Below are 22,915 nucleotides of genomic sequence, written 5' to 3' on the forward strand. Positions count from 1 at the left end.
GAGGACAAGGCCACCGCCTCGGGGTAGCGAGTGGCAAAATCCACCACCACCAGGATGTATTTCTTCCCTGACTGGGTCATCTTGCTGAGGGGTCCCACTATGTCCATGGCCACCTTCTGGAAAGGTTCTTCTATGATGGGTAAAGGCCTTAAAGCCGCTTTCCCCTTGTCCCGGGCCTTCCCCACCCTCTGGCAGGGGTCACAGGATTGACAGTACTGTCGGACATGGGTAAAGACCCCAGGCCAGTAAAAGTTCTGTAGCAGCCTCTGCCTGGTGCGTCGGATTCCCTGGTGCCCTGCGAGAGGGATGTCATGGGCCAGGTACAGCAGCTTGTGATGAAACTTCTGGGGAACCACCAGCTGCCTCCTGATCCCCCATGACTCTACTTCCCCTGGGGGAGCCCATTCTCGGTACAGGAACCCCTTCTCCCACAGGAACCTCTCCTTGCAACCTCTCCTCATGGTCTGTACCGCACTAAGGTCAGCCCGGTCCCGGTGCTTCCACAAGGAGGGATCTTTCTGCAACTCGGCCTGGAACTCAGCAGCTGGGACAGAGATGGGGACCGGCTCTCTCTTGCTGGCTGGGTCTGAGGCCGCAGCCTCTCTGCACCGTGCCCCTGGGCATTCCCCGCTCCCTGGGTTAGGGTCCTGCACCTCGGGTCGAGTACCTTCCCCGTTGTCGGGGTGCAGTGCCCTTTGCCGACTCTGACTACGAGTCACGACCAGGGCACTCTGGGTGTTACTAGGCCAGTCCTCGAGGTCCCCTCCCATTAACATGTCAGTGGGCAAATATCGGTGTACCCCCACATCCTTGGGGCCCTCCTTGGCCCCCCATTTCAGGTGTACCCTTGCCACGGGCACCTTGAATGGGGTCCTGCCCACGCCCATCAAGGTCAGGTAGGTGTCAGGCACCATCTGATCTGAGGCCACTACCTCGGGCCGGGCCAGCGTCACTTCTGCGCCCGTGTCCCAGTACCCAGTGACCTTCCTCCCATCTACCTCCAGGGAAACAATGCACTCCTCCCGGAGGGGCAGCCCCGCGCGCACCCGGTAAACCAAAAACCCGGAGCCTGGAGCATCCACAGGTGGTACGTTGCCAGCCCCCCTTTCCTGGGAATGTAGCCCCTCCTCCAATTGGGTTTTTACCCAGTCCACCCTCTGCGGGTTGGGTCTGCTTGGTCTGTCCCTGAGCTTGGGGCACTGGGCCCGTATGTGACCTCGTTGGCCACAGTGATAGCAGCCCATGTCTCGTGGGTCCCCTTGAGTGGGTCAGAGGGACCTGCCGCTGGATGTTCCCCTTTTGGGGGGGTTCTCCATAGGACCCCGCTGGGAGGTCCCATGATGACTCTCTCTCTGCGTTGAGGCAGGTTTGCTCCTTCGAGACTCCTCCCTGCCATCCCCTGCCCGACTGTCCACAAATTGGTCGGCCAGCTGGCCTGCATGCTGTGGGTTCTCCGGCTTCTGGTCCATCAACCACAGCCTCAGGTCGGATGGGCACTGCTCGTACAGGTGCTCCAGTATGAATAGGTCAAGCAGGTCCTCTTTAGTTTGGGCCCCAGCTGTCCACTTGCGGGCATACCCCTGCGCCCGGTTGACCAGTTGTAGGTATGTGACCTCACGGGTTTTACGCTGGCTCAGGAACTTTTTCCGGTACATCTCAGGAGTCAGCCCAAACTCGCGGAGCAGGGCCTGTTTGAACAGTTCGTAGTCCCCTGCCTCCGCCCCTTTCAGTCGGCTGTACACCTCCACGGCTGTGGAGTCCAGTAAGGGGGTGAGAACTGCGATCCTGTCTGCAGGGTCAACCCGGTGCAGCTCGCTGGCATTCTCAAAGGCCGTCAGGAAGGTATCTATGTCATCCCCCTCCTTACGCCGGGGCAGCAAGTGCTTATCAAAGCTCTTTGTAGGCTTGGGCCCCCCCTCACTCACCGCCGCCAGGGCCCCACTGCTCGCCAGCCAGGCCAGCTCCAGCTCATGTTTACGCTGGTTCTCCTTCTCCTCCCACTCACGCTGGCGCTGGTTCTCCTCATGTTTACGCTGTTTCTCCTTCTCCTCCCGCTCATGTTCACACTGTTTCGCCTTCTCCTCCAGCTCTTGCCTCTTTAACTCGAGCTCCTCCCGTTTCAGCTCCCTTTCATATTCCAGCCGCGTCCGCTCCACGGATGCCGAGCGTTGCCGGGAGGATCCCCTGCTGGGGGGTGGGCTTCGCCAGGCGGATCCCCTGCTGGCCGGGGGTGTCACGGTGCCCTCAGTATTCACTGGGCTCCTCCCCGCCCTTCCCCTAGGCCTAGGAACGGGGGGTCTCGGGAAGCCCTCGTCCGCCGGCTGACCACTCCCAGCGGGGACAGACACTGGTGCCTGCGCTGCATCTGCCCGGCTGCTTCCCTCAGAGACAGGGCTCCATTCATTCATGCGGTCTCCCTGCTCCAGCTGGGCAATCAGCTGGTCCTTGCTGAGCCTCCCTGGGTGCAGCCCCCTCTGCTTGCACAGCTCCAGCAGGTCGCACTTGCGCCGCTTGGCATACATCTTCCTGCTGCCCACTCACAGGCCGGGGTGCTCGCCGCTCCCCACAGTTTCCAGGGGGACCCCTAGTGCACCAGCCCTTCTTGAGGTCACCACCTCTCAGCCAGGGTCGAGCTGCAGACTCCTCCGCCCCGGGACCGCTCGCTGCAATCCCCCGGGGGACCCTGTTACTGCAAAGTCCTTCTCACTGGGCACACACTCCCAGGGGTTAACCACCCCTTCGTTTTACTGCTCCCCAGTCACTTACTGCAGGAAGCGCCGTCCACGGGGTGCAGTATCTCCCACCTCTGCCACCAGTTGTCACGGAGTGTGGGGGAGTCCGGCCCTGCACCCCTCTTCCTGGGACCCACAGTGACTCTTAGCCAGCCAGTAAAACAGAAGGTTAATTGGACAACAGGAACACAGGTTACAGCAGAGCTTGGAGGCACAGTCAGGACCCCTCCACCGAGTCCTTCTGGGCTTTCAGGGTGCTTGGATCCTAGCTAGGATACCCTGAATTCCGCCCACACAGCCACAAGCCCAAACTGAAACTGCTTCCCTCCTGCCACTCCCTTCCTTTGTCCCCTTCCCGGGTAAAGGTGTTGACCTTTCCCCTCCCTTACCTAGCTCAGGTTACAGGCTCTGGCATCGTCCATCCCCTAAAGTCCTCCCCTGCTCTCCCACTCCCCACACAGACAGTACCTACTGCATCACAGCTTTTCAATCTAAATAGGACAAGAGAAATAATATTAATAAGGCTTAGTTCTTATCTAGCACTTTTCATCCATAGATCTCAAAGTGCTTTATAAAGGAAGCTAGTATCCTTACCCCATTTTACAGATGGGGAAACCGAGGCATAGAGAAATGACATGATTTGCCCAAAGTCACATAGAAGGCCAGGGGCAGAACTAGCAATAGAACCCAAGTCTCCTGGGTCCCAGCCCAGTGCTCTATCTGCTAGGCCACATCATAATCCTGATTTTACATATGGGGAAAGTGAGGCACAGAAAAGCCACCTGCTCAGTGTCAACAAAGGCTTCACAGGGGAACCAGGCATAGAACCCAGAGGTTCCTATGGTAATGCCACATCCTATACACCAACCAATAGGCCAGCCACACAAATGGCTAACAAATACAACTCCTGGGGGAAATTCTGTGCCACTGCAAATGCACAGAATTCATGTCAGGCACAGAGTTTTTCCCCACCCCCTCAGAAAATACACTGAGCCAAGAAATGCTGTAGTTCTGCCTTTCACCTGCCAGAGGCCAGAACAGCCCAGAGCCTGCTGCATTCATCACAGCACCCTGACCCTGTGGAGTCAATTTACGACAGACAGAGTGGGGCACCTGGGGGTCACAGACCGGAATTCAGAAAAGGTAGTAGGGAGATAGACTGAGGTGCAGACCCGGGAGCTAGTGGGGTGACAGCATTGAGCCAGGGGCTGAATGGGAGAGAGGGGGCTGCAGGGCCACATGGGGACAGGGGCAGATGTGCCTGACTCAATGGGAGAGGCTTGGGGTCAGCCAACATCTGCATGGGGGAGGCTCCCCAACTCCCTTATGATCTCCTCCCCCCTCTAAAAAGAATTCTTTTCTCCCACCCACACCCAACAAACTCTCCAGGTTCACTCCCAGACTCCATACCTCTCCCTCATCTCCTCCATTACCCCGACTCCCCCAAGCCTTTGAACTGCTTCTGAGGGGTGCAGGAAATACATTTCTGTACTGTCATTTAAATGAATTACTCAGAGTTATGTATTAATATACCTAGTAAGGAAGCTGTTTGTCAAAAAAATGTGTCCTGGATTTTTTTTTTTTGGTCTGAAAATGATCAAAACTGGCATGATTATATTGTGTTATTTTAACCAATAAAACATGCAGAATTTTAAAATACTGTGTGCAGAATTGTTTATTCTTTTGGTGCAGAATTCCCCCAGGAGTAAAATACTAAGCCTGGCAATACGATAACACACACCAGGTGTGAGAGAAGGCAGTCAGATCGGCTGCTAAAAATCCTCTACGAGGTTTATCACTGGGAGGGCAGGATACTTAGAGATCTAAAGTAAATAATAATTTTCAACAGGGGGTATTGCTCCATAGGAACCTATTAGCTAATCCATACCTGGCCTTTCAGAGGAACAAAGCTAGACCAAAGTAGAACCAAAATGCCGTTTTGTCCTTACTCATACAACTCCCTGAAGGCATGCGGCACCTGCGGATGGAGCCACAAGTTTTTAGCCCACAACAGCAACACAGAGGTGCCAAGAAGCATCAGTTCGTCCTGTGACTATTCAAGTCTTGGGTACATTTCCCACAACACCCTCATACACTACAAATCCCAGGAGCTACAGGATACCGTGAATCCCCTGGAGCACGGATGCAGTCTTCACAATGGTGTCCTTACCATGACTCTAACAGATTGCTGCCTTCATTTCCCAATGATAAACATGTCAAGCTATGGCAGTCATTCCACTCCTCAGGAATTAAGGGAAGATATGATCAAGCTTTGGGTATATAATCCACAGCCCATTATCCAATCATCCGCAATAACTGGTGTCATGATGATATACATTAAAATGCCTCAGCGTGCAGTCTGTTTGCAGGCAGATGAGTGGAGTGCATCAGTCTATAGATCACAACTGCGTGGAGGGAGTCTCGAACTCATCTGACTGATGCCATCGCAACCGTGAAAGATGGGAAGGGCTTATCAGACCACAGAATGTGAGAGAAAACAGAGCCCAGGCAGAATGGTTTCACAGCGCTTATAGTCCCCACAGTTAGCTGAAAAAAAGGATCATCTTGGGGTTAAGGCTCTGCATTCAAACTTAGGAGATCTGGATTCAAATCCTACCTCTGCCACAGATGGCCCAGGTGACTTTGGTCAAGTCACATCCTCTCTGGGCCTCAGTTCCCCCATCTGTAAAATGGGGATGACAATCCTTCCTCTCTCTCACCCTTGTCTTGTCTATTCAGCTGGTGAGCAATTTGGGGAAGGGACTATGTGTATAATCAGGCTCTCTACAGGTAGGTCTATATTGCAGTCTGAGGCACTACTGCACCTCAGGTAGACATACCCCAGGTAGCAGGGCTAAAACACAGCAGCATCGACAAAGCAGCAAGGTCTTCAGTGCAGGCTAGTGTTGCAAGTATGCATGCAGGGTCCCTGCAAAGTTTGTATGGCCAGGGCCACTGTGGCCTCACTACTATTTTTAGCCAGGCTAGCGTGGGTAGCATTAGCTTATGTATGTCGACCCATGTTGCAATTACACCCCCAACTGCAGCACGGACGTACCCCGAGGGGCTTCTGTCATACAAATAATTACATAGGCTGTAAAGTCAAACACTCCCAAGTTAGAAATGCCAGCATTTAGGCTGGTCTTGCAACCTCCAGTCTGCCCCTTTCTGCACATGCATTACAATGCAACTATACAGCCATTCTGCATAGCCATGGGTTCTCTTTCTTACTCTCCCCCATGCCCACCTTTTACAGCCCACCTTTATTTTCCCTTCAAGTTCTGCTGGGATGGGCCTGTCCTTTACCTGTACAACAACTATCACTGGAGGACCCAATCCCATAATGCCATCATAGGCACAGTAGAACACGTCTCGCCTTTTGGAAGAATTTCCGACATGCTTGTTCTCTCCCAGAAGGGGATATAGACTTTACCCAGTCCTTCCATTGCCAAGCAGCCACCATAAGAATGCAGTGGAACAATATGTTATTAAAAAACTCTGCCAATGACCTCCCTGGAATCCATGCATGACTAAGAGCTGAGTGGTGAACAGCTCCAACTGGCCATTAGAACACTCTGACAACACTCCTGCAAGTGACTCCTAGGTTGATTTCTGTTGTGCAATTTGTTCATATTAGCAAACCAGTCTCCACCAGATGAGCTCTGAGCTCCTGAAAAGGTTACCTGGGTTGGAATTTAGCCACTGGGGCTAACAGACCTGCTTTTATGAAAAGCGCCCTGGGTTTGTCGGCTTCTGCTGTTTTGTTTTAGAAGAACTCATGGTCAGGACCTCAATTTTATGTGTCACCCCTAAGAAGGCATCTCTGGCAGCGTGGGGCACTCTCTCATTACTGATCCTGAGAGGAAAAGCACAGCCTGGTAAATCAAGCCCCCCTGTGGCACTCTGAGTTTCCCTTGGAGATGTCCTGTCTTCCCCCCCCACACACACACACACACACACACACAGTTCAGGAGGGCTGCCAAGTTCCTTGCCCCAGGCAGCAGGAATGCAACCAAGCAGCAGCATTGAAATAAGAGTGGAATACGAGTCAGGGGAGGAATTTGCATGTTGTCCCCTGACAGCATAGTGGGTTTCAACATGAGGTACCGACTTTTCTCACTGCACCGTGCAGTGCAACAAAATTCCCCTGCCCCCTAGGAAATTCACAGCTGTTACTAGGCTGCACCCTGCGGGTCTCTGATTAGTCTATGTAGGTCTCTGATCTCCCCCCTGAGCTCCCACTCTTAAAAGCACACACCCCTGCAATACCATGCTTCACTCCACTAGCAATACCATGCTTTGTCATCCTCACAGCACCCTGGGTGGAGGGGGGGGGGGGGAAGTACTATCATCCCGCATTTATAAATTACTAGGAATTTAGCCATAACTCTTTCAAAACTTGCCACGAAACCTTTAAAGACCTGAGATGTCAGGACCTCAGTTTCACAGCTGCTCCCGGAGCTGGCACTGCATGGAATCCTGCTGGAATGTGGGGAACTGATCAGTGTCGTCCTCTGAGCCCCCAGTTCCATTTCCTATGGTGCGCCCAGACTTTCCCTGGGGTCCCTCGTCCCACACCTGTTCAGCTTGGGAGATCACCCCCCAGGGCAGCAGAGCGGCGTTTCTATTTTAAAGCTGCCCTTCCAAATCCATTTAATCAGTCTCCTTCTCTCTCTCACACCCACCGGCAGTGTGTCCCCCCAGACACTCAGCTCTGATTAAGTTCCCAAAATGTCCCAAGACCAGTTGTCTCAATAATGAAGCTGCAAGGCCACGAGGCACCAGGGAGCTCTCACCCAGAGGGACACAAAAGACGCTTAGTACATCCACCCATAACCCAACAGGGTTTTGCTCAGTCAATTGTCCTCAGAGAAAGGAGACGCTGCAAGCCTGCTCAAGCAGGCAGGAGGGGTGGGATTCAGATACTCATTCAGGGTGGAGAGCAAGGGACCACAGGACCAGATCAGCAGGGAACTACAAGGTAACAATATTTTACCCTGATATAGCACCTTCTATCAGGGAGCAGGAACTGTGCTCTGCAAACAGTGAGTTAATTTTGCTTCCTGGAGGTTATTAGCAACCTGGAGTGTGTGGTCACTGCCCTCTAGTGGAGGAAATCAGAACTAATCATCTGTGTGTCACAGGCCCAGTACCACCATCTGTGATTCGCCTGTAGCTCAAGTGCTAGGAGCTTTGGAAAGGAAAGGCTCAGAGCTCTACCCCCAACCAGGGGTGCTGGAACTAGGGGTGCACCAGCACCCCCTGGCTTGATGTGGTTTTCATCATATATAGGGTTTACCGTTTGTTTCCATGGTTCTCAGCACCTGCACAATACAAACTGTTCCCGCACCACTGCCCCAGATGGTAGAAGAGGCAAATGTTTGCAATTTATATGGCCCCCATCTAATCAGCATATCAGACTCTTTACTGTATTGATCCTCACCTGCGATGCCCAGCAGTGCTATTAACCCCATGACACGGATGGGGAACTGAGGCAGAGAGACACTAAGTGATTTGCTCAAAGTCCCATAGGAAGTCTGGGAGAGCTCGGCATTGAACCTTGGTCTCCCAAGGCCCAGGCAAGCACCCCAACCAGTAGGTCAGCCTTCAAGTGTCATTATTGCCTATTTTACCGACAAAGGAATTTGCGACTCAGAAGTGACAGGACTTGCCCAAGCTCACACAGCCAACCAGTGGTAGAGCTGGAAATAGAACCCAGGAGCCCTCCTGTCTCCATCACAAGGTCGTCCCTTCTGCCTCTAAAGCAGACAACGAAACGTGAACCAGGTAAGCCGCCCCGACAAGGTGAAGGAAGTTACCCCACGCATGGAGCGGAGATCTCCCGCCTCCTGTGGGTGAGGAATGCCTTTCACACGGCAAACCTCCGGTTCCCTTCCCCCACCCGCTCACACCAGCAGCATGCATACCTCTCATTTGTAAAGAGAGCCCTACAATAATCCCTCCCTGTGCCCTCCGCAGAGCATCCAACCGCATTAAAATCAGGGGCACATGAAGGAGAGAACGAAGGGGCAGGGGAGAGCCCTTTAACTAAAGGCATCATCGTTGCAGGGTGCGGGGTGGGGCAGGGGCGGCTCTAGCTTTTTTGTGGTCCCAAGCACGGCAGGCAGGCTGCCTTTGGCAGCACGCTTGCAGGAGGTCTGCCGGTCCCGCGGGTTCGACGTACCTGCCACCAAATTGCCACCGAATCCGTTGGACCGGTGGACCTCCTGCAGGCAAGCTGCCGAAGGCTGCCTGACTGCTGCCCTCGCAGGGACTGGCAGGGCGCCTCCTGTGGTTTGCCACCCCAGGCAAGCGCTTGGAGCGCTGGTGCCTGGAGCTGCCGCTGGGGTGCGGAAGGGCAGAACCAGAATCCCCTGGAGAGACAGGAGATTCTTTGGACACCTGCAAAGAGTTGGCTCTCCCCTCCCACCCACCCTCTTAGCTCCCCTCCCCTGCCTGGGTCGGAGCAGTTAGTGCATTCTGTTATTGTTAATACGCCTGCAATACTTTGCTCTTAACAGTCGCTGGTGCTTTATTTTAGCCGGTACAGCAGAGACTGAACCATTGGTCACCCCATGTGTTCCTTTCCCCAGCTACAAAGGGGGTGGAGGGAAGGCGTGAGGAGTTCCCAGCAGGGGCAGGGCAGAGGATGGCAAGCATGGGACATTACCTTGAATAGGCGCAGAATGTTGGCCACCATGATGGAGACGGAGCTGCCCGAGGCACCAATCACCCCCACCACACGCTCCGGCTTGGTGATGATGGGGGGCCCGCCATTAATGCACCGCACCTCAGTGCTGTCCTTCTCGATCAAGGCCTGCACAAAGGTCAGCGACTGCTCCAAGGCGTGGGTGTCCCGGGAGCAGGTGTCCAGGATGCGAGCACCCAGGGTGATGTTCGGGAGCAGGTCGTGGTCGTTGTTGATGCGATCCAGGGCGAAGAGCATGGCCTCCAGCCTGTGAATGCCTTTCTCTTTCTTCAGCTCACCACAGGCCTTGCCCTCAGCACCCCGGCCGTGCACAGGGAAGAGGCCTCCCAGAGTGATATCCCCGTCAAGGCGGATGGAGTTCATGTGTGGATGCCCCTGGCCCTTCGGTTTAGCTGAGCTGGCCGGGTTCCACCAGCAGCTGCAAGCGCTCAGAAGTAGGCAGAAGGAGAGCTGCTCCATGCAAAAAGATCCCAGGCTCTTCCCAGTCATCGCCAACGACACACCAAAACCCTGCCCTGACACGCAGCCTAGACAGCCATGCGGCACTGAGCCCCCTTTGCCTCCCTGGCTCTGCAGCCAGGCTCCACCTTGAAGACTTACCAAGGAGGGAGCGTGGGGTAGCTTCTCAGAGAGCCAAGGAAAAGGCAGCGTCAAGTCCTGCTGCAGCCTTTCCGAGGGGACGCAGCATGGTTTCCTTCTCCATCACTTTCCCATCAGCAGCTCTGATCTGCTCCAGAATCCATCTCACAGCAGGTGTCCAAGCACAGGAGATTCCTAGCACGGGCTGGTTTTTACAAGGTCCTTTGCTCAGCCCTTTAGAGGATTCCAGCTGAGCAGCCAGAGGAAGGTGCTGGGCTTTGCATAACTTTCCGTTAAGGAGAAGAGGGTGAAGAAACAAACCAACCAAAACCCTCTCTTCCTGTCTCCACAATCCTTGAAAGGGATAAAGAGAGAGAGAGAGAATTAAATAGAGGCATAAAGAGGACATCAGTTATTCAGATTTTTCATCAGGGAGCTCACCAGAAATGAACACGCTAGACCCTGTGGTTCTCTCTAGCCCCCAGCCTGTGCTGCCCAGTGGCACCATGCTGGGTCTCTCCCTAAATTCTGACCCTGGCTCAGCAGCCATGGAAGAGATGCTGACTGCTCTGGAAGGGGCTTTTCTACTGCCAAGGATCTCAAAGCGTTAATTAAGCCTCACACCTGACTCTGTTATGAAAACATTCTCCTCCTTTTACACATGGGGAAACTGAGGCATGGAGAAGGGAGGCAACTGGACAACAGTTACGCGGAGCTAGCAGCAGATGGGTGCAAGCCATGTCTCCTCACATCCAGCCTCATGCTTTAACCACTAGGAAATGCATCCTCACGGCTGTCAGCCCAGAGGGTGCATGCATTACACCAATGTTAACTGGAGTTCGCTGAGCTGGGGAATTACAGGGTCAGGCCCCATTTACTGAGAGGCACCATGTCAGCTACAGGATTTGTTAACCTGCTGAGCTGTAGCAATGCATCCCTCCCTCCACTCATTGGGATGGAATTTGCCCTCGGTCTGTTCTATTGGGCACCCACCAGCTCTCCAGAGCCAGCTTTTTTCCTCTAGTCTGTTTTATCCCCTGCTCAAGGCTCCTCAGATCAAGAGGAAGCATTGTATGCCGGGAGCGGTAGTCCTTGCTGACTGGGCTTCTGTGGCGACAGACACCTCATAGTAAATCTGATCCTCAGGCCCCACTTTGGATGCTGCTATTTATTGAAAGACTCCAAAGATGAGCAGGGAAGCAGAAGGAACAGGATTGGTATATGGTACAACCCTAACCTCAGAGACAGAGACAGAGACACACACACACACACACACACCCGTCTACAAAGAAAGCCCCTCCAGAAGAAGTTGTTAGTCACAGCTGAACACAAATCCTAGGGTATAACCTTCTGTTCTCTCCTTCCTAGAGCAACTCAACACAGTGTGCAAACAGCTCCCTCCACTGTGTCACCCACCTCCCTCAGCTTCAGCAGAGATCTAGGGTCCTGGGGACTAGAGAGAGGGGCAGAGCTGCATACAGGGCAACAAATGGTGAGGTTCCTCAATCATGGAGCTGAGAGGCAGATAAAAGCCAAGCAGAGTGCAGCCAGGATCCAATCGGCACTTACACACACATGCCCTGACCTGTGGCTCGGTCTGCAGTTCCAATCCTGAAACACTTCCCCATTCCACAGCAGATCTACCCAAGCTCCTTCTTTCTAATCACAGCTGGGTAAACAACAAGGGAGGGAAAAATCCTCCAAGTATTTTTTTTTAAATAAAGTCACCCAAAATTGCATGGCCTGAATTATTGGTTTATATTCGGCCTGCTTTGCAGCATTCCTGGCTGTACCATCCTGAGCTCCCATGCACACGCTCTGCTCAAGCCCCTCACATTCTGGCCCACTACCCCTTCCGCCCTCCCAGTCCTGAGCTGCAAACGCACAGCTCTGCCAAAGCACCTCGGGCTTACTGGCCTCAACAGGGTGACCAGACAGCAAGTGTGAAAAATCGGGACAGCGGGTGTGGGGGTAAGAAGAGCCTATATAGGAAAAAGCCCCAAATATCGGGACTGTCCCTATAAAATCAGGACATCTGGTCACCCTAGACCTCAAATCAGAGCTGGGCGAATAGAGCAAAAGAATTGGATCCCCCCTACCCGCGGGGATTCACGCCCTCCTTTGTGTTTGCCAGTGCACCAATCCCATGGAAAGCAAGGGTCGAGTCTCAAGAACTTCCGCAGAAAGCAAGAGCATCAGAAGAAACATTTGCTCACTGGGAGGTGAAAAATCAATCCTGGGGTCAGTCCTTGTGTAGAGGAGTGAATTCCACCCAATGGAAATATTCCTGCTGCTATATTTTATTTTGATTTCTGTTGCTACTAATCCCAAAAAAGGCAGCTATGTAATGCTGTACAGAAGGCAGTCTCCTGGGGGTGACTGCACCAGGCATAGGGCTGCTTTATTGGTCTGTCAGAGAGTTTTATCCTGCTGCCTATTGCAAGAGTATCTGAGCGACTTCCCTGTAAAATCAATAGCAATAGCAAAGTCCCTAGCAGACTCCATTGAGTCTCTGGCTCTTCTCCATTTGCAGGGTAAAAGCTTGGCTTGCGGCAGGGTTTGAGGTTTGGAATTTTTTTTTAATTAACTATATTATTCATTTCGGCTGGTGCCATTGAAGAGGTGTCATTGCTGGGAGTGTCACTCTTAGCTTTACAATTGATGGACCACATCTTAATCAGATCCCACGCACACAACCCATCCGAGGGGATACGGATTCCTAAAGCAGCAACAATACAGATCCAGACTTGGACATGTCTTGCAAAGGGACACAGCCTCTGAAATTTCCTCTAGCGAAGGCTGCTGTGCCTCTGTTTCAGAAAGCACTCTTGGTCCAGCCCAGAAAAATTCCCCTTTTTATGCTCCAGATGCATTCCACCACCACATCTGGCACAAATCCAAAGAGGGGAGGCAAGGGGCTCTCAGTATATCCATGATGGATGCACACCATTGGGTCCTCAGCTGGTATGAATCCATGTAGCTCTGATTTAATTGGGGCACTGCTCATATACACCAGCCCTGAGACTCACACCTCGATCTGATCTAGTCTAGTTCTTTTCATTGCATGCAGCACCCTGGTACCTGAGGCAGGCCTGAATGTTTCAGAAAATCTGGCTCTATGTAACTCAAAGAAACTCATAAAACTCTCTTTTACACGGTCCCACCCTATAAGAACAAGGGGTCATATAGTGACACATGGATGGTGGGTAACTTGCATAACCGCAATCTAGCTAGACAGTCCAGCTCCATGATTCCGTCACACACAGGATTAATTAAAAAATTATTACAGAGCAACTGTCCATCTGCCACAGCAACAGCTGTAGCTATTCAAGACCTGAGGATGGGGCAATTCAATCTCAGGCTTCAGGGAACCAGCTGGAACTGTAGGGCTGGTGGAGGAGCATCGCCTATTCTATCCTATAGCATTGCCTCTCCCCAACATTCAAAAATCATTCGTCAGGCTTACAAGCCCCTTTGGATTTTAAAATAGAGTATGTCTGAGGTTTTTATTGGCCTCTTGAGCCTTTAGACTTCATGTTCTCGAGCTTTTCTCCACAACCCACAAGGACTAGAAACTTTTTTTTTTTTAAATGTGAACTAAGGTGGTCATGTAATACCATGATTTTAGGAGCTAAAGTTTCAAGGGGCGGGGGGGGAACACACCAAAAAATGGCCGATGTGCAACACTGCTTCAAACATCTCCATGTATCTCCTGATACAATTGACCAGGTGCATTCTGAAGTGCGTTCACTTTCCTTGAAAGCATCAGGTATTGACGGTGTCTAGAGCCAAGTATTGACAGAACAAAAAGGACTGGTCTTAGCTACAAGCTAATTTCACTTTGGCCTTTAACTCCTTTGGGAGGCTTTGGAAAGCTGCTTGAAATGTAAAGCTGCCAGGACAGAATCTGCCTGCAGCTGAGCAGAGCATCAGGATTGCAAGAAACTTCCAGCGAGAACTGGCTGCTCCCAAAAGGGCACGAGTATTTGGGCAGTTCTCTAGGGCTGGAGGCCGGGACTTGGGAGATGGAGTTGCTGCAAGCTTTACTCAAGGGAGGACTGCAGAATTTGACTCCCATTACATCATCTGCTCACAGATCTATAGGCTCAGAGTCAAAACCAAGAGGAGGGAGGAGATCGAAGAAAATGAAATATTACCATTCCAGCACCAAAAAACAAGTCTACAAAAGAAACATATCAAAGTGGAACCATTTTAGCATTAACAATTGGTCCCCGTGAAGAGCAGCTCAGTTCTGGAGAGCATAATTAAAGAGCAGCTCAGTTCTGGAGAGCGGCCCATTGAAAATAGCACTCTGGGGTTCCGGGTTTATTGTCTCAGTAACTCCAGATTAGATTTGTTCAGTTTACACAGGGACAGGGGGGAGCAATGGTTTTACTAATGGCCAGCCCCACAAACTCTACCTGGGCTCCAGGAGTCAAATGGCACGTTGTGGTACCTGCACCATCGCCAAAGATGCAGAGTCCCTCCCCTGAATTGTCCCCTCAGAACAATGCACAGAGGGGACACCGACATTGGCCTTCCAGTGAGGAAGGGAGGACTCAGCTGTCTGCACAGCACTGCCCCTCATCCCTACCCCTCATGGGCTGCAGACCCGTGAGGCCCTGCACGGCTCAGAGGTCTGCACAGAGAGAAGAGGATAGAGATGATGAGTCAGGGGGAAGGGTGGACGGAGTGGCAGGGGACACACCATCCCCAAGCCTAGGGCTGTTTTATATGTTCCATAGAGCCAACCCCATCCCCCAAGAGGAGCCGTGTGGCTAGGGAGTGCTGATGGGGATGCTTGTGGATCAAAGCCTAGTGCAGAGGTGCAGGGCCTCCAGATAGAGGGTAATGGCCTTCAACAGATCCCTTGGGATCCCCAAGGTTTGGTCTTATGGCCTTTTCCACTATGGGAAGGATGTATGTGAAAATGAGCCCTCCTCCTCTCCATGCCCACATGGGAGAGCCTCAGAGTCCACTTCTGTCATAAACATACAGCTAAGGGTAGCGTAAAATCCCTCCTTTACCTGTAAAGCCTTAAGAAGTTCAAATAACCTGGTTGGCACCTGACCAAAAGGACCAATAAGGAGAGAAGACACTTTCAAATCTGTGGGGGAAGGTTTTTGTTTTGTGCTCTCTTTGTGTCTTCTCTCCGAGACAGCAAGATACCAAGGCAGGGAAAATACATCTCCTAAAGCCATACCTGAACTAAGCATCTAAGATTACAAATTGTAAGTACTAGGAAGGAAATGTGTTAGATTATCTTTTGGTTTAGCTTGTGAATTTCCCCTAGGCTAAGAGGGAGGTTTATTCCTGTTTTGGTTTTTTTTTGTAACTTTACAGTTTTGCCTAGAGGGGAATCTTCTGTGTTCTAAATCTGATTACCCTGTAAAATTACCTTCCATCCTGATTTTACAAAGGTGCTTCTTTTACTTTTTCTCTATAGGAAAGTTCTGCTTTTAAGAACCTGATTGGTTTCCAGTGTCCTAAAAACCCAAGGGGCTGGTCTGTGCTCACCTGGTTTGCTCTCAAGCCTCCCCAGGAAAGCGGGTGAAGGGGCTTGGTGGAATATTTTGGGGAAACAGGAACTCCAAGTGAATTCCTAAATCTTTGTCTAACTCACTTGGTGGTGGCAGCGATACCGTTCCAAGGACAAGGAAGAATTTGTGCCTTGGAGAAGTTTTTAACCTAAGCTGGTAGAGATAAGCTTATGGGGTCTTTCATGTGGGTCCCCACATCTGTCCCCTAGAGTTCAGAGTGGGGAGGGAACCTTGACAACTTCTCCCATGGGCTTCCACCCCCATAGGTCTTTACCTCATGAGGGGATACAATGGTCAGGTGTTTTAAGTAGAGGGAATGGGGAAGGGAAGCACAGCCACCCCTCCCATGCTATAAACAGGGGAGCCCACCCCCTATCCCTGGCTTGGGTAAGGCAGGGCTTCCACACAGCTCCACCCCCCGACCCTCTTGCCAGGTGTGGCCCGAGATTCCCCCACCACCCCATCTCCATCCACTGCCAGTGCTGGACAGCAGTGTCCTAACTAGCAGGCGCTAACACCTGCGCTGAAGATGCACAAGCCAGGCTGGAACCTGACTCCCTTTCCTCCCAGCCGTGCTGGCTCTGCAGGGCAGACATGAGCGGGACAGTCCCCATTTCCACATCCGCACCAAGCTGGTTATTGGTTACGTGTGTCCACGGCTACCATCTCTCTTCCCCGATTCAGTGACTTAGGAGGAAATGAGCTGTTGCATCTTTTACTCTTGACACAAAGGTGCCAGGGAGGAACCTTTGGGCACAACAGCATCCAAATCCCCATGTTTACTGACTATACACAACACATCAGGTCTTGTTCCATATACACATGGGAAGCCCCCAGAAGAGCAACGCGTAGAAGGCAGTGAGCACCGGTAGAGGGTTCACAAGCTATTTAAAGGGATACTCCCCAATTCCTGAACACTGCACTAACCAGTACAATACAAGCTGTACAGTGAGGGGAACAATCCAGCTCACTCGAGCAAAGCTGGAGGGGTCACTCTGCGTTTACATTGAGTTGCTTGAGAATAAAGCAGAATCTGGCCTATTGGGCTCAATGGAGCGGATCCTGCTCGGCCCATTGATTTAAGGGGCCATGCTGTTGCTGCCATTTCCCTTAGCAGTGTCAGTTTGTATGGACCTGACGGTTTCACACTTCACCACATACCTTGCTTCCATTGCCGCTGTCTGGTCCCTGCTCAGGTCTTCAAGTGACTGTGACCTGGGCTGCACTTAGCTGCTGTAAAGTGATGCTGAAGCAATGCAGCATTCCCTGCCCACCCTGCATTTCTGTGAGAGCATGCCAGGAACCACTCCTTCCTCCATCAGTCACAATCCAGGCTCCAGCTCCTCTCTTTCTCCCAGATCGGGTCTTCCTTGACACTTGGCTGAGGGTGACATCCATGTGTGGGAGATCACAGCGGATGAGGAGAAATAATCCCCCATTTTCTCCACCGTTTCCCAAATCAGTCTGCCTCCCAGAGGGACCTGGTTGCACCCCACTCTACTTCCAGCTGCGGCGAACTCACATGGCCCCTTGCACCCCATGCTCCTGTCCGACCAATTGTTCATCTACAGCAGCGAGACAAAATGGCAGCCTCATCCTGACCCTCCCTGGCTAATTCCCACACTGCCTCATAGCAGAAAGGCCATCTCTGCCAGTGCCCAGCGTGACCTCGTTAGGGCTGGACCCTGGTCCTGCTAGAGCTCTTCAGTTCCTCCCAGAGCATGGCTAAAGGAGGCCTCCTGAAAGCCGTACAAAGCATTCCCATGCCTGTCTCCACAGCATACTCAGACCCTGCTGACCCAGGGATCACTTTCCCAAGGAGCTGAGCAACTCCTGATGCTGCTGAGTACCCCCAACTATCACTGGAATCAAGCACCGTGTAGGAAGGAACCCCCAAGAAGCAAGAGATTCCCCATAAGGGCTGCCATGAGACCACCAGCTCAGCCTGTCAAAAATGGTGAGAAAGGACAGCTGGTTTTGTGGACAGGCATGCAAAAAAACCTGGTTTCAGTTTCTATCTCTGCCACAGATTCTCTCTGTGATCTGGGGCAAATCACTTCATCTCTGTGTGCCTCAGCTTCCCCTCTGTAAAGCAGGGCTAATAACAGTTTTCCTCCCACACTTTGTCTGCTCTATTTAGCCTTTGGGGCAGGGACTGTCTCACACTCTGTGTACATGCAGCCTCCAGCACAATGAGACCCCGAGAAGCTATCAGAATACAAACAAAGACTGTGCTACGCTACCACAATCGGCTTCGCCCGTGACCCCAGGGGAATCATCTTTCTGGGTCACTCAAACCCCACTTCCTCTGTCTCCAGCCAGCCACGTCAATGTTTCTCCAATTCATTTCCATGCTAACTGCATGTAGAGGGAGATTTGTATCTGTGCTCTCAAATTTCCCCTGTAAAGTGACACCGGGCTGGCAAATTGGCATGAGATGTGGAGTGTGAAATTATCTAGGATGCTGGTCTCTCTCAGTGTCTTTCATGAAAGCACAATTCACCAAGACTCCCTGCAAACACATACATCCCTTACCATAGCTTCGATTTCCCACAGGCTAGACTTATTCCTTCATGCCTGAACCACACACATCAAAATATTGCGTCAACTGCCGATTACACGCTCCCTCCCCAAGTCCCATGTCCGTTCATCAGTTCTCACACGCACCCCTCTAAGGGGAGCCCAGATCTCGGTGCTTTCTGCTCCGTTGCCATTTTCTGTGAGAAGATGTAGGCGCTGCCCTGCTTATACCACTCGTACACAGAGAGCTGTTCATATCCCTGAGTAAGCAAACCAACCCACAATACTCCAGCAGCAGCCACTAGCACTTATGCTTTCACAACAACCTCTTGCAGTGTGCCAGTAGTGATCCACATGGGCTGATGGGGCAGGGAGAGCCAGCTAGTTACCACATGGGGCTGCCACTGCAGATCTTCAAGTTCCTCACTGGAGGAGCAGGAAATAAGGAGAAGCTACCCGAGCAGTCTGTATTTGGGAACCCCATTCCAAGAGCAAGGGGAGGAAACAGGAGCTCCCCTGCAGGCCTGTGTGGAGCAGGGGGTAAGAATACGGCTGCAGAGACCACAGGTGGGCGGGGCCTCCATTTTGGTAGGCGGAAGGACTGTGGGGACCATCATCACAGCAGGCTGTGGCTACTCTACTATATAATGTTTGCATAAAAGAATAATTTAATTGTTCAAAAGCATTCATAGCTTGGAATGTAAAGACCACCACACGAGTCACTAGGGGGACTGAAGCTGCCAGAGGGAGAGGATGGTCCCGGGGAGCAAGGGGAGATGATAGGGTGTCTAAGTAGCACTTGCAGTGGGACGAGGGAGCAGAGAAAGAGGCAAAACAGGGGAGCAGGAGGAAGGTGTCCACAAGACTGGCTCTCTGCGAAGAATTAGCCCGCCCTCGGAAAACAAGTTTGAGAACCCCCTGCCCCAGCAGCTTGCATCCCAAAGCACTTTAGAGGCCTATCATCTGTCTACACGCCCCAGCATAGCAGGCAGCCACCTCTCAGGCATACCAAGCAACTTAGGACAGAAAGCAATGAACGAGGTTTTATTACATTGAAACGGCAAGGATTCATTTTAGGGAGGCAGAACAAGGAGTTACCAGAATCGGATCAAAGCAGTAGCCCCAAAGGCCTGTACTCTTAAGAGCCACAAGCCCTTTAATGGCCACAAATGATCAGGAGATCCACCTTACATCTCCTGCGAAAGACGAGCACTCCGATGCAGAGCAGTGCCCTTCCCCACCATGCTGGGGATTGACTCCTAGGGAAGAGCACCCAAGCAAAGATACAGTGCACCTAACGGTTAGCGTTTAAACCATTGCTAGAACGTAGGGAAGATGCATCCTAAGTGCCAAAGCCTTCTCTAGCATTCACATTCCACTGTTTCTCGCCCTCCCAGCTAGGTTGCGGTGCCTCGCAAGAGCGCTCCAGCATGCAAATGGTATCCCCCTTGAGAGATCTCCCCTGAGCCAATCCCTCTTTCCCCATTATCTGCATTGACAGCTGTGCAGCTACAGAAGTCCCTGCTCAGTCCCACCTTCCCCTCACCTCCCCAGCTGGTATTGGCACACGGGGGAGGGAAGGCTGCGGCATAACCGCATGTTCTGACTCTCCCCATTGGTTCTCAAAGCCCCTGGGTTTCTCAAAGCCTGACACACAAATGGATCACTCTAGGGGCTGACAGCTGAGGCAGCCTCAACCATAGCAGCTGGGTTTCACCTGGGGTGATCTGGAGGATCCCTGGCTGCAAGAAACTCCTCCCATTATAAAGCTATTTCCTGCTTTCTTTTTAAGCACTCCTCCATCCTCAACCAGAGGCTGCCCTCTTTCCCTCGTTCGGTTCATTTATGTCCTTGTTTAAGTCCAGCCCACTCAAAGTGCACTGTAGGAGAGCCCCAGCTAGAGAAGGCAACAAGGTCAAGGACTTAACGCAGGGGGCTGGGAGACAGAACCCACCCCCAACTCTGACACTGACTCAACATGTGACCTTGGGCAAGTTGCTTCACCTCTGTGCCTCAGTTTCCTCTTGTGTGGTGGAGAGAAAACTTGACCGAGCTGAGATTTATCCTGGGTAGCCACCGAAAGGGCCCCAAAGCTGTGGGCCAAAGAGCATGTCATATACTTAACATATTATAACTGGAGGAGGAGGAGGAGGAGGAGGGTCTTGTGGCTAACACAACGGTCTGGGAGTCAGGAGTTCTAAGTCTGGTTTTGATTCTGTCCACTGACTTACTGTGTATCCTAGGACAAGTCACATCACCTCTTCAGTTGTGAGTCTCAAAGCCCACTGGGGGTTTATTGCCCTCTTTATCTCATTGATATTCATGCGTCCATGGACCTCAAACATCAATTTGTTTCCAAAGCCCTTCCAGCCTAGTGGCTAGAACACTGGACTAGGACTCAGGAGGCCTGAGTCCTAGTTCTCCCTTGGCTACTGGGTGACTTTGGGGAAGTCATTTTTCCTCTGTGCCTCAGTTTCCCCTTCTATAAAATGGGGATAAGGACACTGACCTCTTTTGCAAAGCACATTGAAATCTACTGATGAATATCACAATCTAATTGCTAGGTAATATCATCAGCCCCCTTGGAGAAAGAGGCTAACCTGAAGCAAAAAGATTTTCAAATCCTTTAGCTATCTAAGGCATTTAGCTACCCAATTCTTATTTATTTCATTGGGAGCTGTGTAGCTCAATGCCCTAGCTGCCTTTGAGACACTCCATCTTTGTGCCTCAGTTTCTTCATCTGGATAATGGGGACAATGATTTTCACCCACCTTTACCAAGCCTCTGAGATACTGGGATGAGAGCTGCTGGCTATTCTAGGGACGGTGCATTATTAATGCAAACCACAGAAAAACAGAAAGGCAGAGCAGGCAAATGCATTCCCTGAGCGGGAAGCTCTTGACTATTTAGCACAAGGAAACAGTTTAATTTAATCTTATTTTAAACACAGAACTTGGTATCTGAGCTAGATGTGTCGGGCCAGATCCCCAGCTGATGTAAATGGGCATTGCTCCGCTGAAGCCACCCCAAGGGCCTCCCATTTACACCAGCTGAGGATCTGGCTGATCCGTGGCTGTCCCAGATGGGAGGGGCCTTGCCTCAACTAACTCCAATAAATTATGTACGTCTCCGCCTGTCAAAGCTGCTCTGAAGGCTAATTTCCAAAGCATTTCTGACAGCCAGGGCTTTTAAGCAATCAGAATTACCCAGAGCCAAGCTGTTTGCTTCAAAAGTGGAGGAGCATCTGAGCTTTGCAGCATGAAAGCTTCTGATTCACAGGCTGGCCCTGCTGTATTTTCAAAGTAAATTCCCAGCCAGAAAGCCCTGGATCTCACATGCTGGGAAGACGTGCTTAGCACATCATAACAGTGCCTCATGGTCCTAGGCAAGGGAGGCTTAGCTCAAAGGTCAGCCGGCATTGCATGGAGAACCCAGTGATCCAAAACCATGGACATCCAGAACTCCTGGACACCCAGTACAAGGGGTTTGTGAGTTTCAACCCTCAACAAAGTTATGCAATGCTGGGACCAGGCAGCACAGGCCAGTGGGGTCATGGGAGTCAGGATTCCTGGGTTCTTTTTCCAGTCTTCCACTGACTTGGTGCTGAACTCTGGGAAAATCCCTTAGGGCCTGATTTTCACAAGTGCTGAGCACTTAAATGTAAGCACCTTCCTGGGGAGAAAATACCAGGTACTAAAGGGCTTTTACAGTAAAACATAACAAGAAAAAGTGGCTGGGAAGTTAAAGCCGTACAAATTCAAATTAAGAAAGAAGGTACATAGTGAAAGGTGACCAGGACAATTAGCACAGGAAGTGGTTGATTCTCTCCAGAGGTCGTCAAATCCAGGCCGGTTGCCTTTCTGGGAGGCACACACAAGCTCGTGGGCTCATTGCAAGGGTTACTGGACACCAGCTCCCACTACACTTTAAAATCAGGCCATTAGCCTCTCTCCGCTTCAGTCCTCCCACCTTTAAATGTGGCTAGTGATACTTGACCTGGCTTTCAGACCCATGAATGGAACGTGCCATATACTCTCATTCCTGTCCTATATGTGCATCACCACAGTGACTGACTGAAGAGGAACGTTGTCCCTCTATAATGAGGGTTGACACCTAAATCTTGGTCACAAAAGAAACCCAAGCCAAAAATTAATTTACAGCAAAGCAATCAATTGTTTCGATTGACAGAGCTACCCCGGTCAGGCCTGAACTTCAGAGTGGCCTTGTCAATAGGACTGGATTTAATTAAGCAGCAATAATGGCAGGTCTCGCAGGGATGAAGCCTGAAGTGGTGTTTCTCCCAGTGAGGGATCCACCCTATTGCTACATTAGGCAGAGTGTCCAGTTCTCTGCTGGGACTCACGGGCTGTGCTTGATGTTATAAGAGTGCTCTGGATGTGTCTAGAGGTCACTAGTAAGTTGCCAGCAGATGGTGCTCCAGAACATATAGTGTAGTTACTGGGTTTTGCAGGACCCATAAAACTTCTCGTTGCACGCTGCAAGTGGATTCCTTTGTGCAGCTCTTTACAGCAGCTCAGGACAGTTTGCACCAGTGCCCAAGGAGTATAAACGCTACCGTTCTGTTCTGGTAGCAGTTTACACTCCCTCTGCGGCAATGCAAGTAACTAGGCAGGGTCCAGGAAAATGGAGAATCAGGCCCAAAAAACTATTGCCAATAGAAATGGTCATAGGCCCAAATCCCAGACCTAGATGCTTCCAACCTTTAGGGAAGTTTAGTGTTCAGAGCCAATCACTGGAGAGCAGACCCATTTCTCCTCACTCCTGAGCTAAAGGAGAACGGCTAGCAGTCTGGTCCATGACTGCGGGAAACCCTA

General features: G+C 51.5%; 1 protein-coding gene across 3 annotated transcripts in view; it reads right to left on the reverse strand.

The window, feature by feature from the left end:
* GRM4 (glutamate metabotropic receptor 4) overlaps positions 1–22,915 on the reverse strand; it is a 230,659-nt gene that overhangs the window by 190,971 nt on the left and 16,773 nt on the right. For all 3 annotated transcript variants that reach the window (XM_050953023.1, XM_050953022.1, XM_050953024.1), the window contains exon 2: positions 9,403–10,374. In XM_050953023.1, the coding sequence (XP_050808980.1) occupies positions 9,403–9,930 (528 nt within the window). In that variant the 5' untranslated portion in view covers positions 9,931–10,374. The remainder of the gene's footprint in view (positions 1–9,402; positions 10,375–22,915) is intronic.

This window comes from Gopherus flavomarginatus, chromosome 5, assembly GCF_025201925.1.
Source record: "Gopherus flavomarginatus isolate rGopFla2 chromosome 5, rGopFla2.mat.asm, whole genome shotgun sequence".
NCBI lineage: Eukaryota > Metazoa > Chordata > Testudines > Testudinidae > Gopherus > Gopherus flavomarginatus.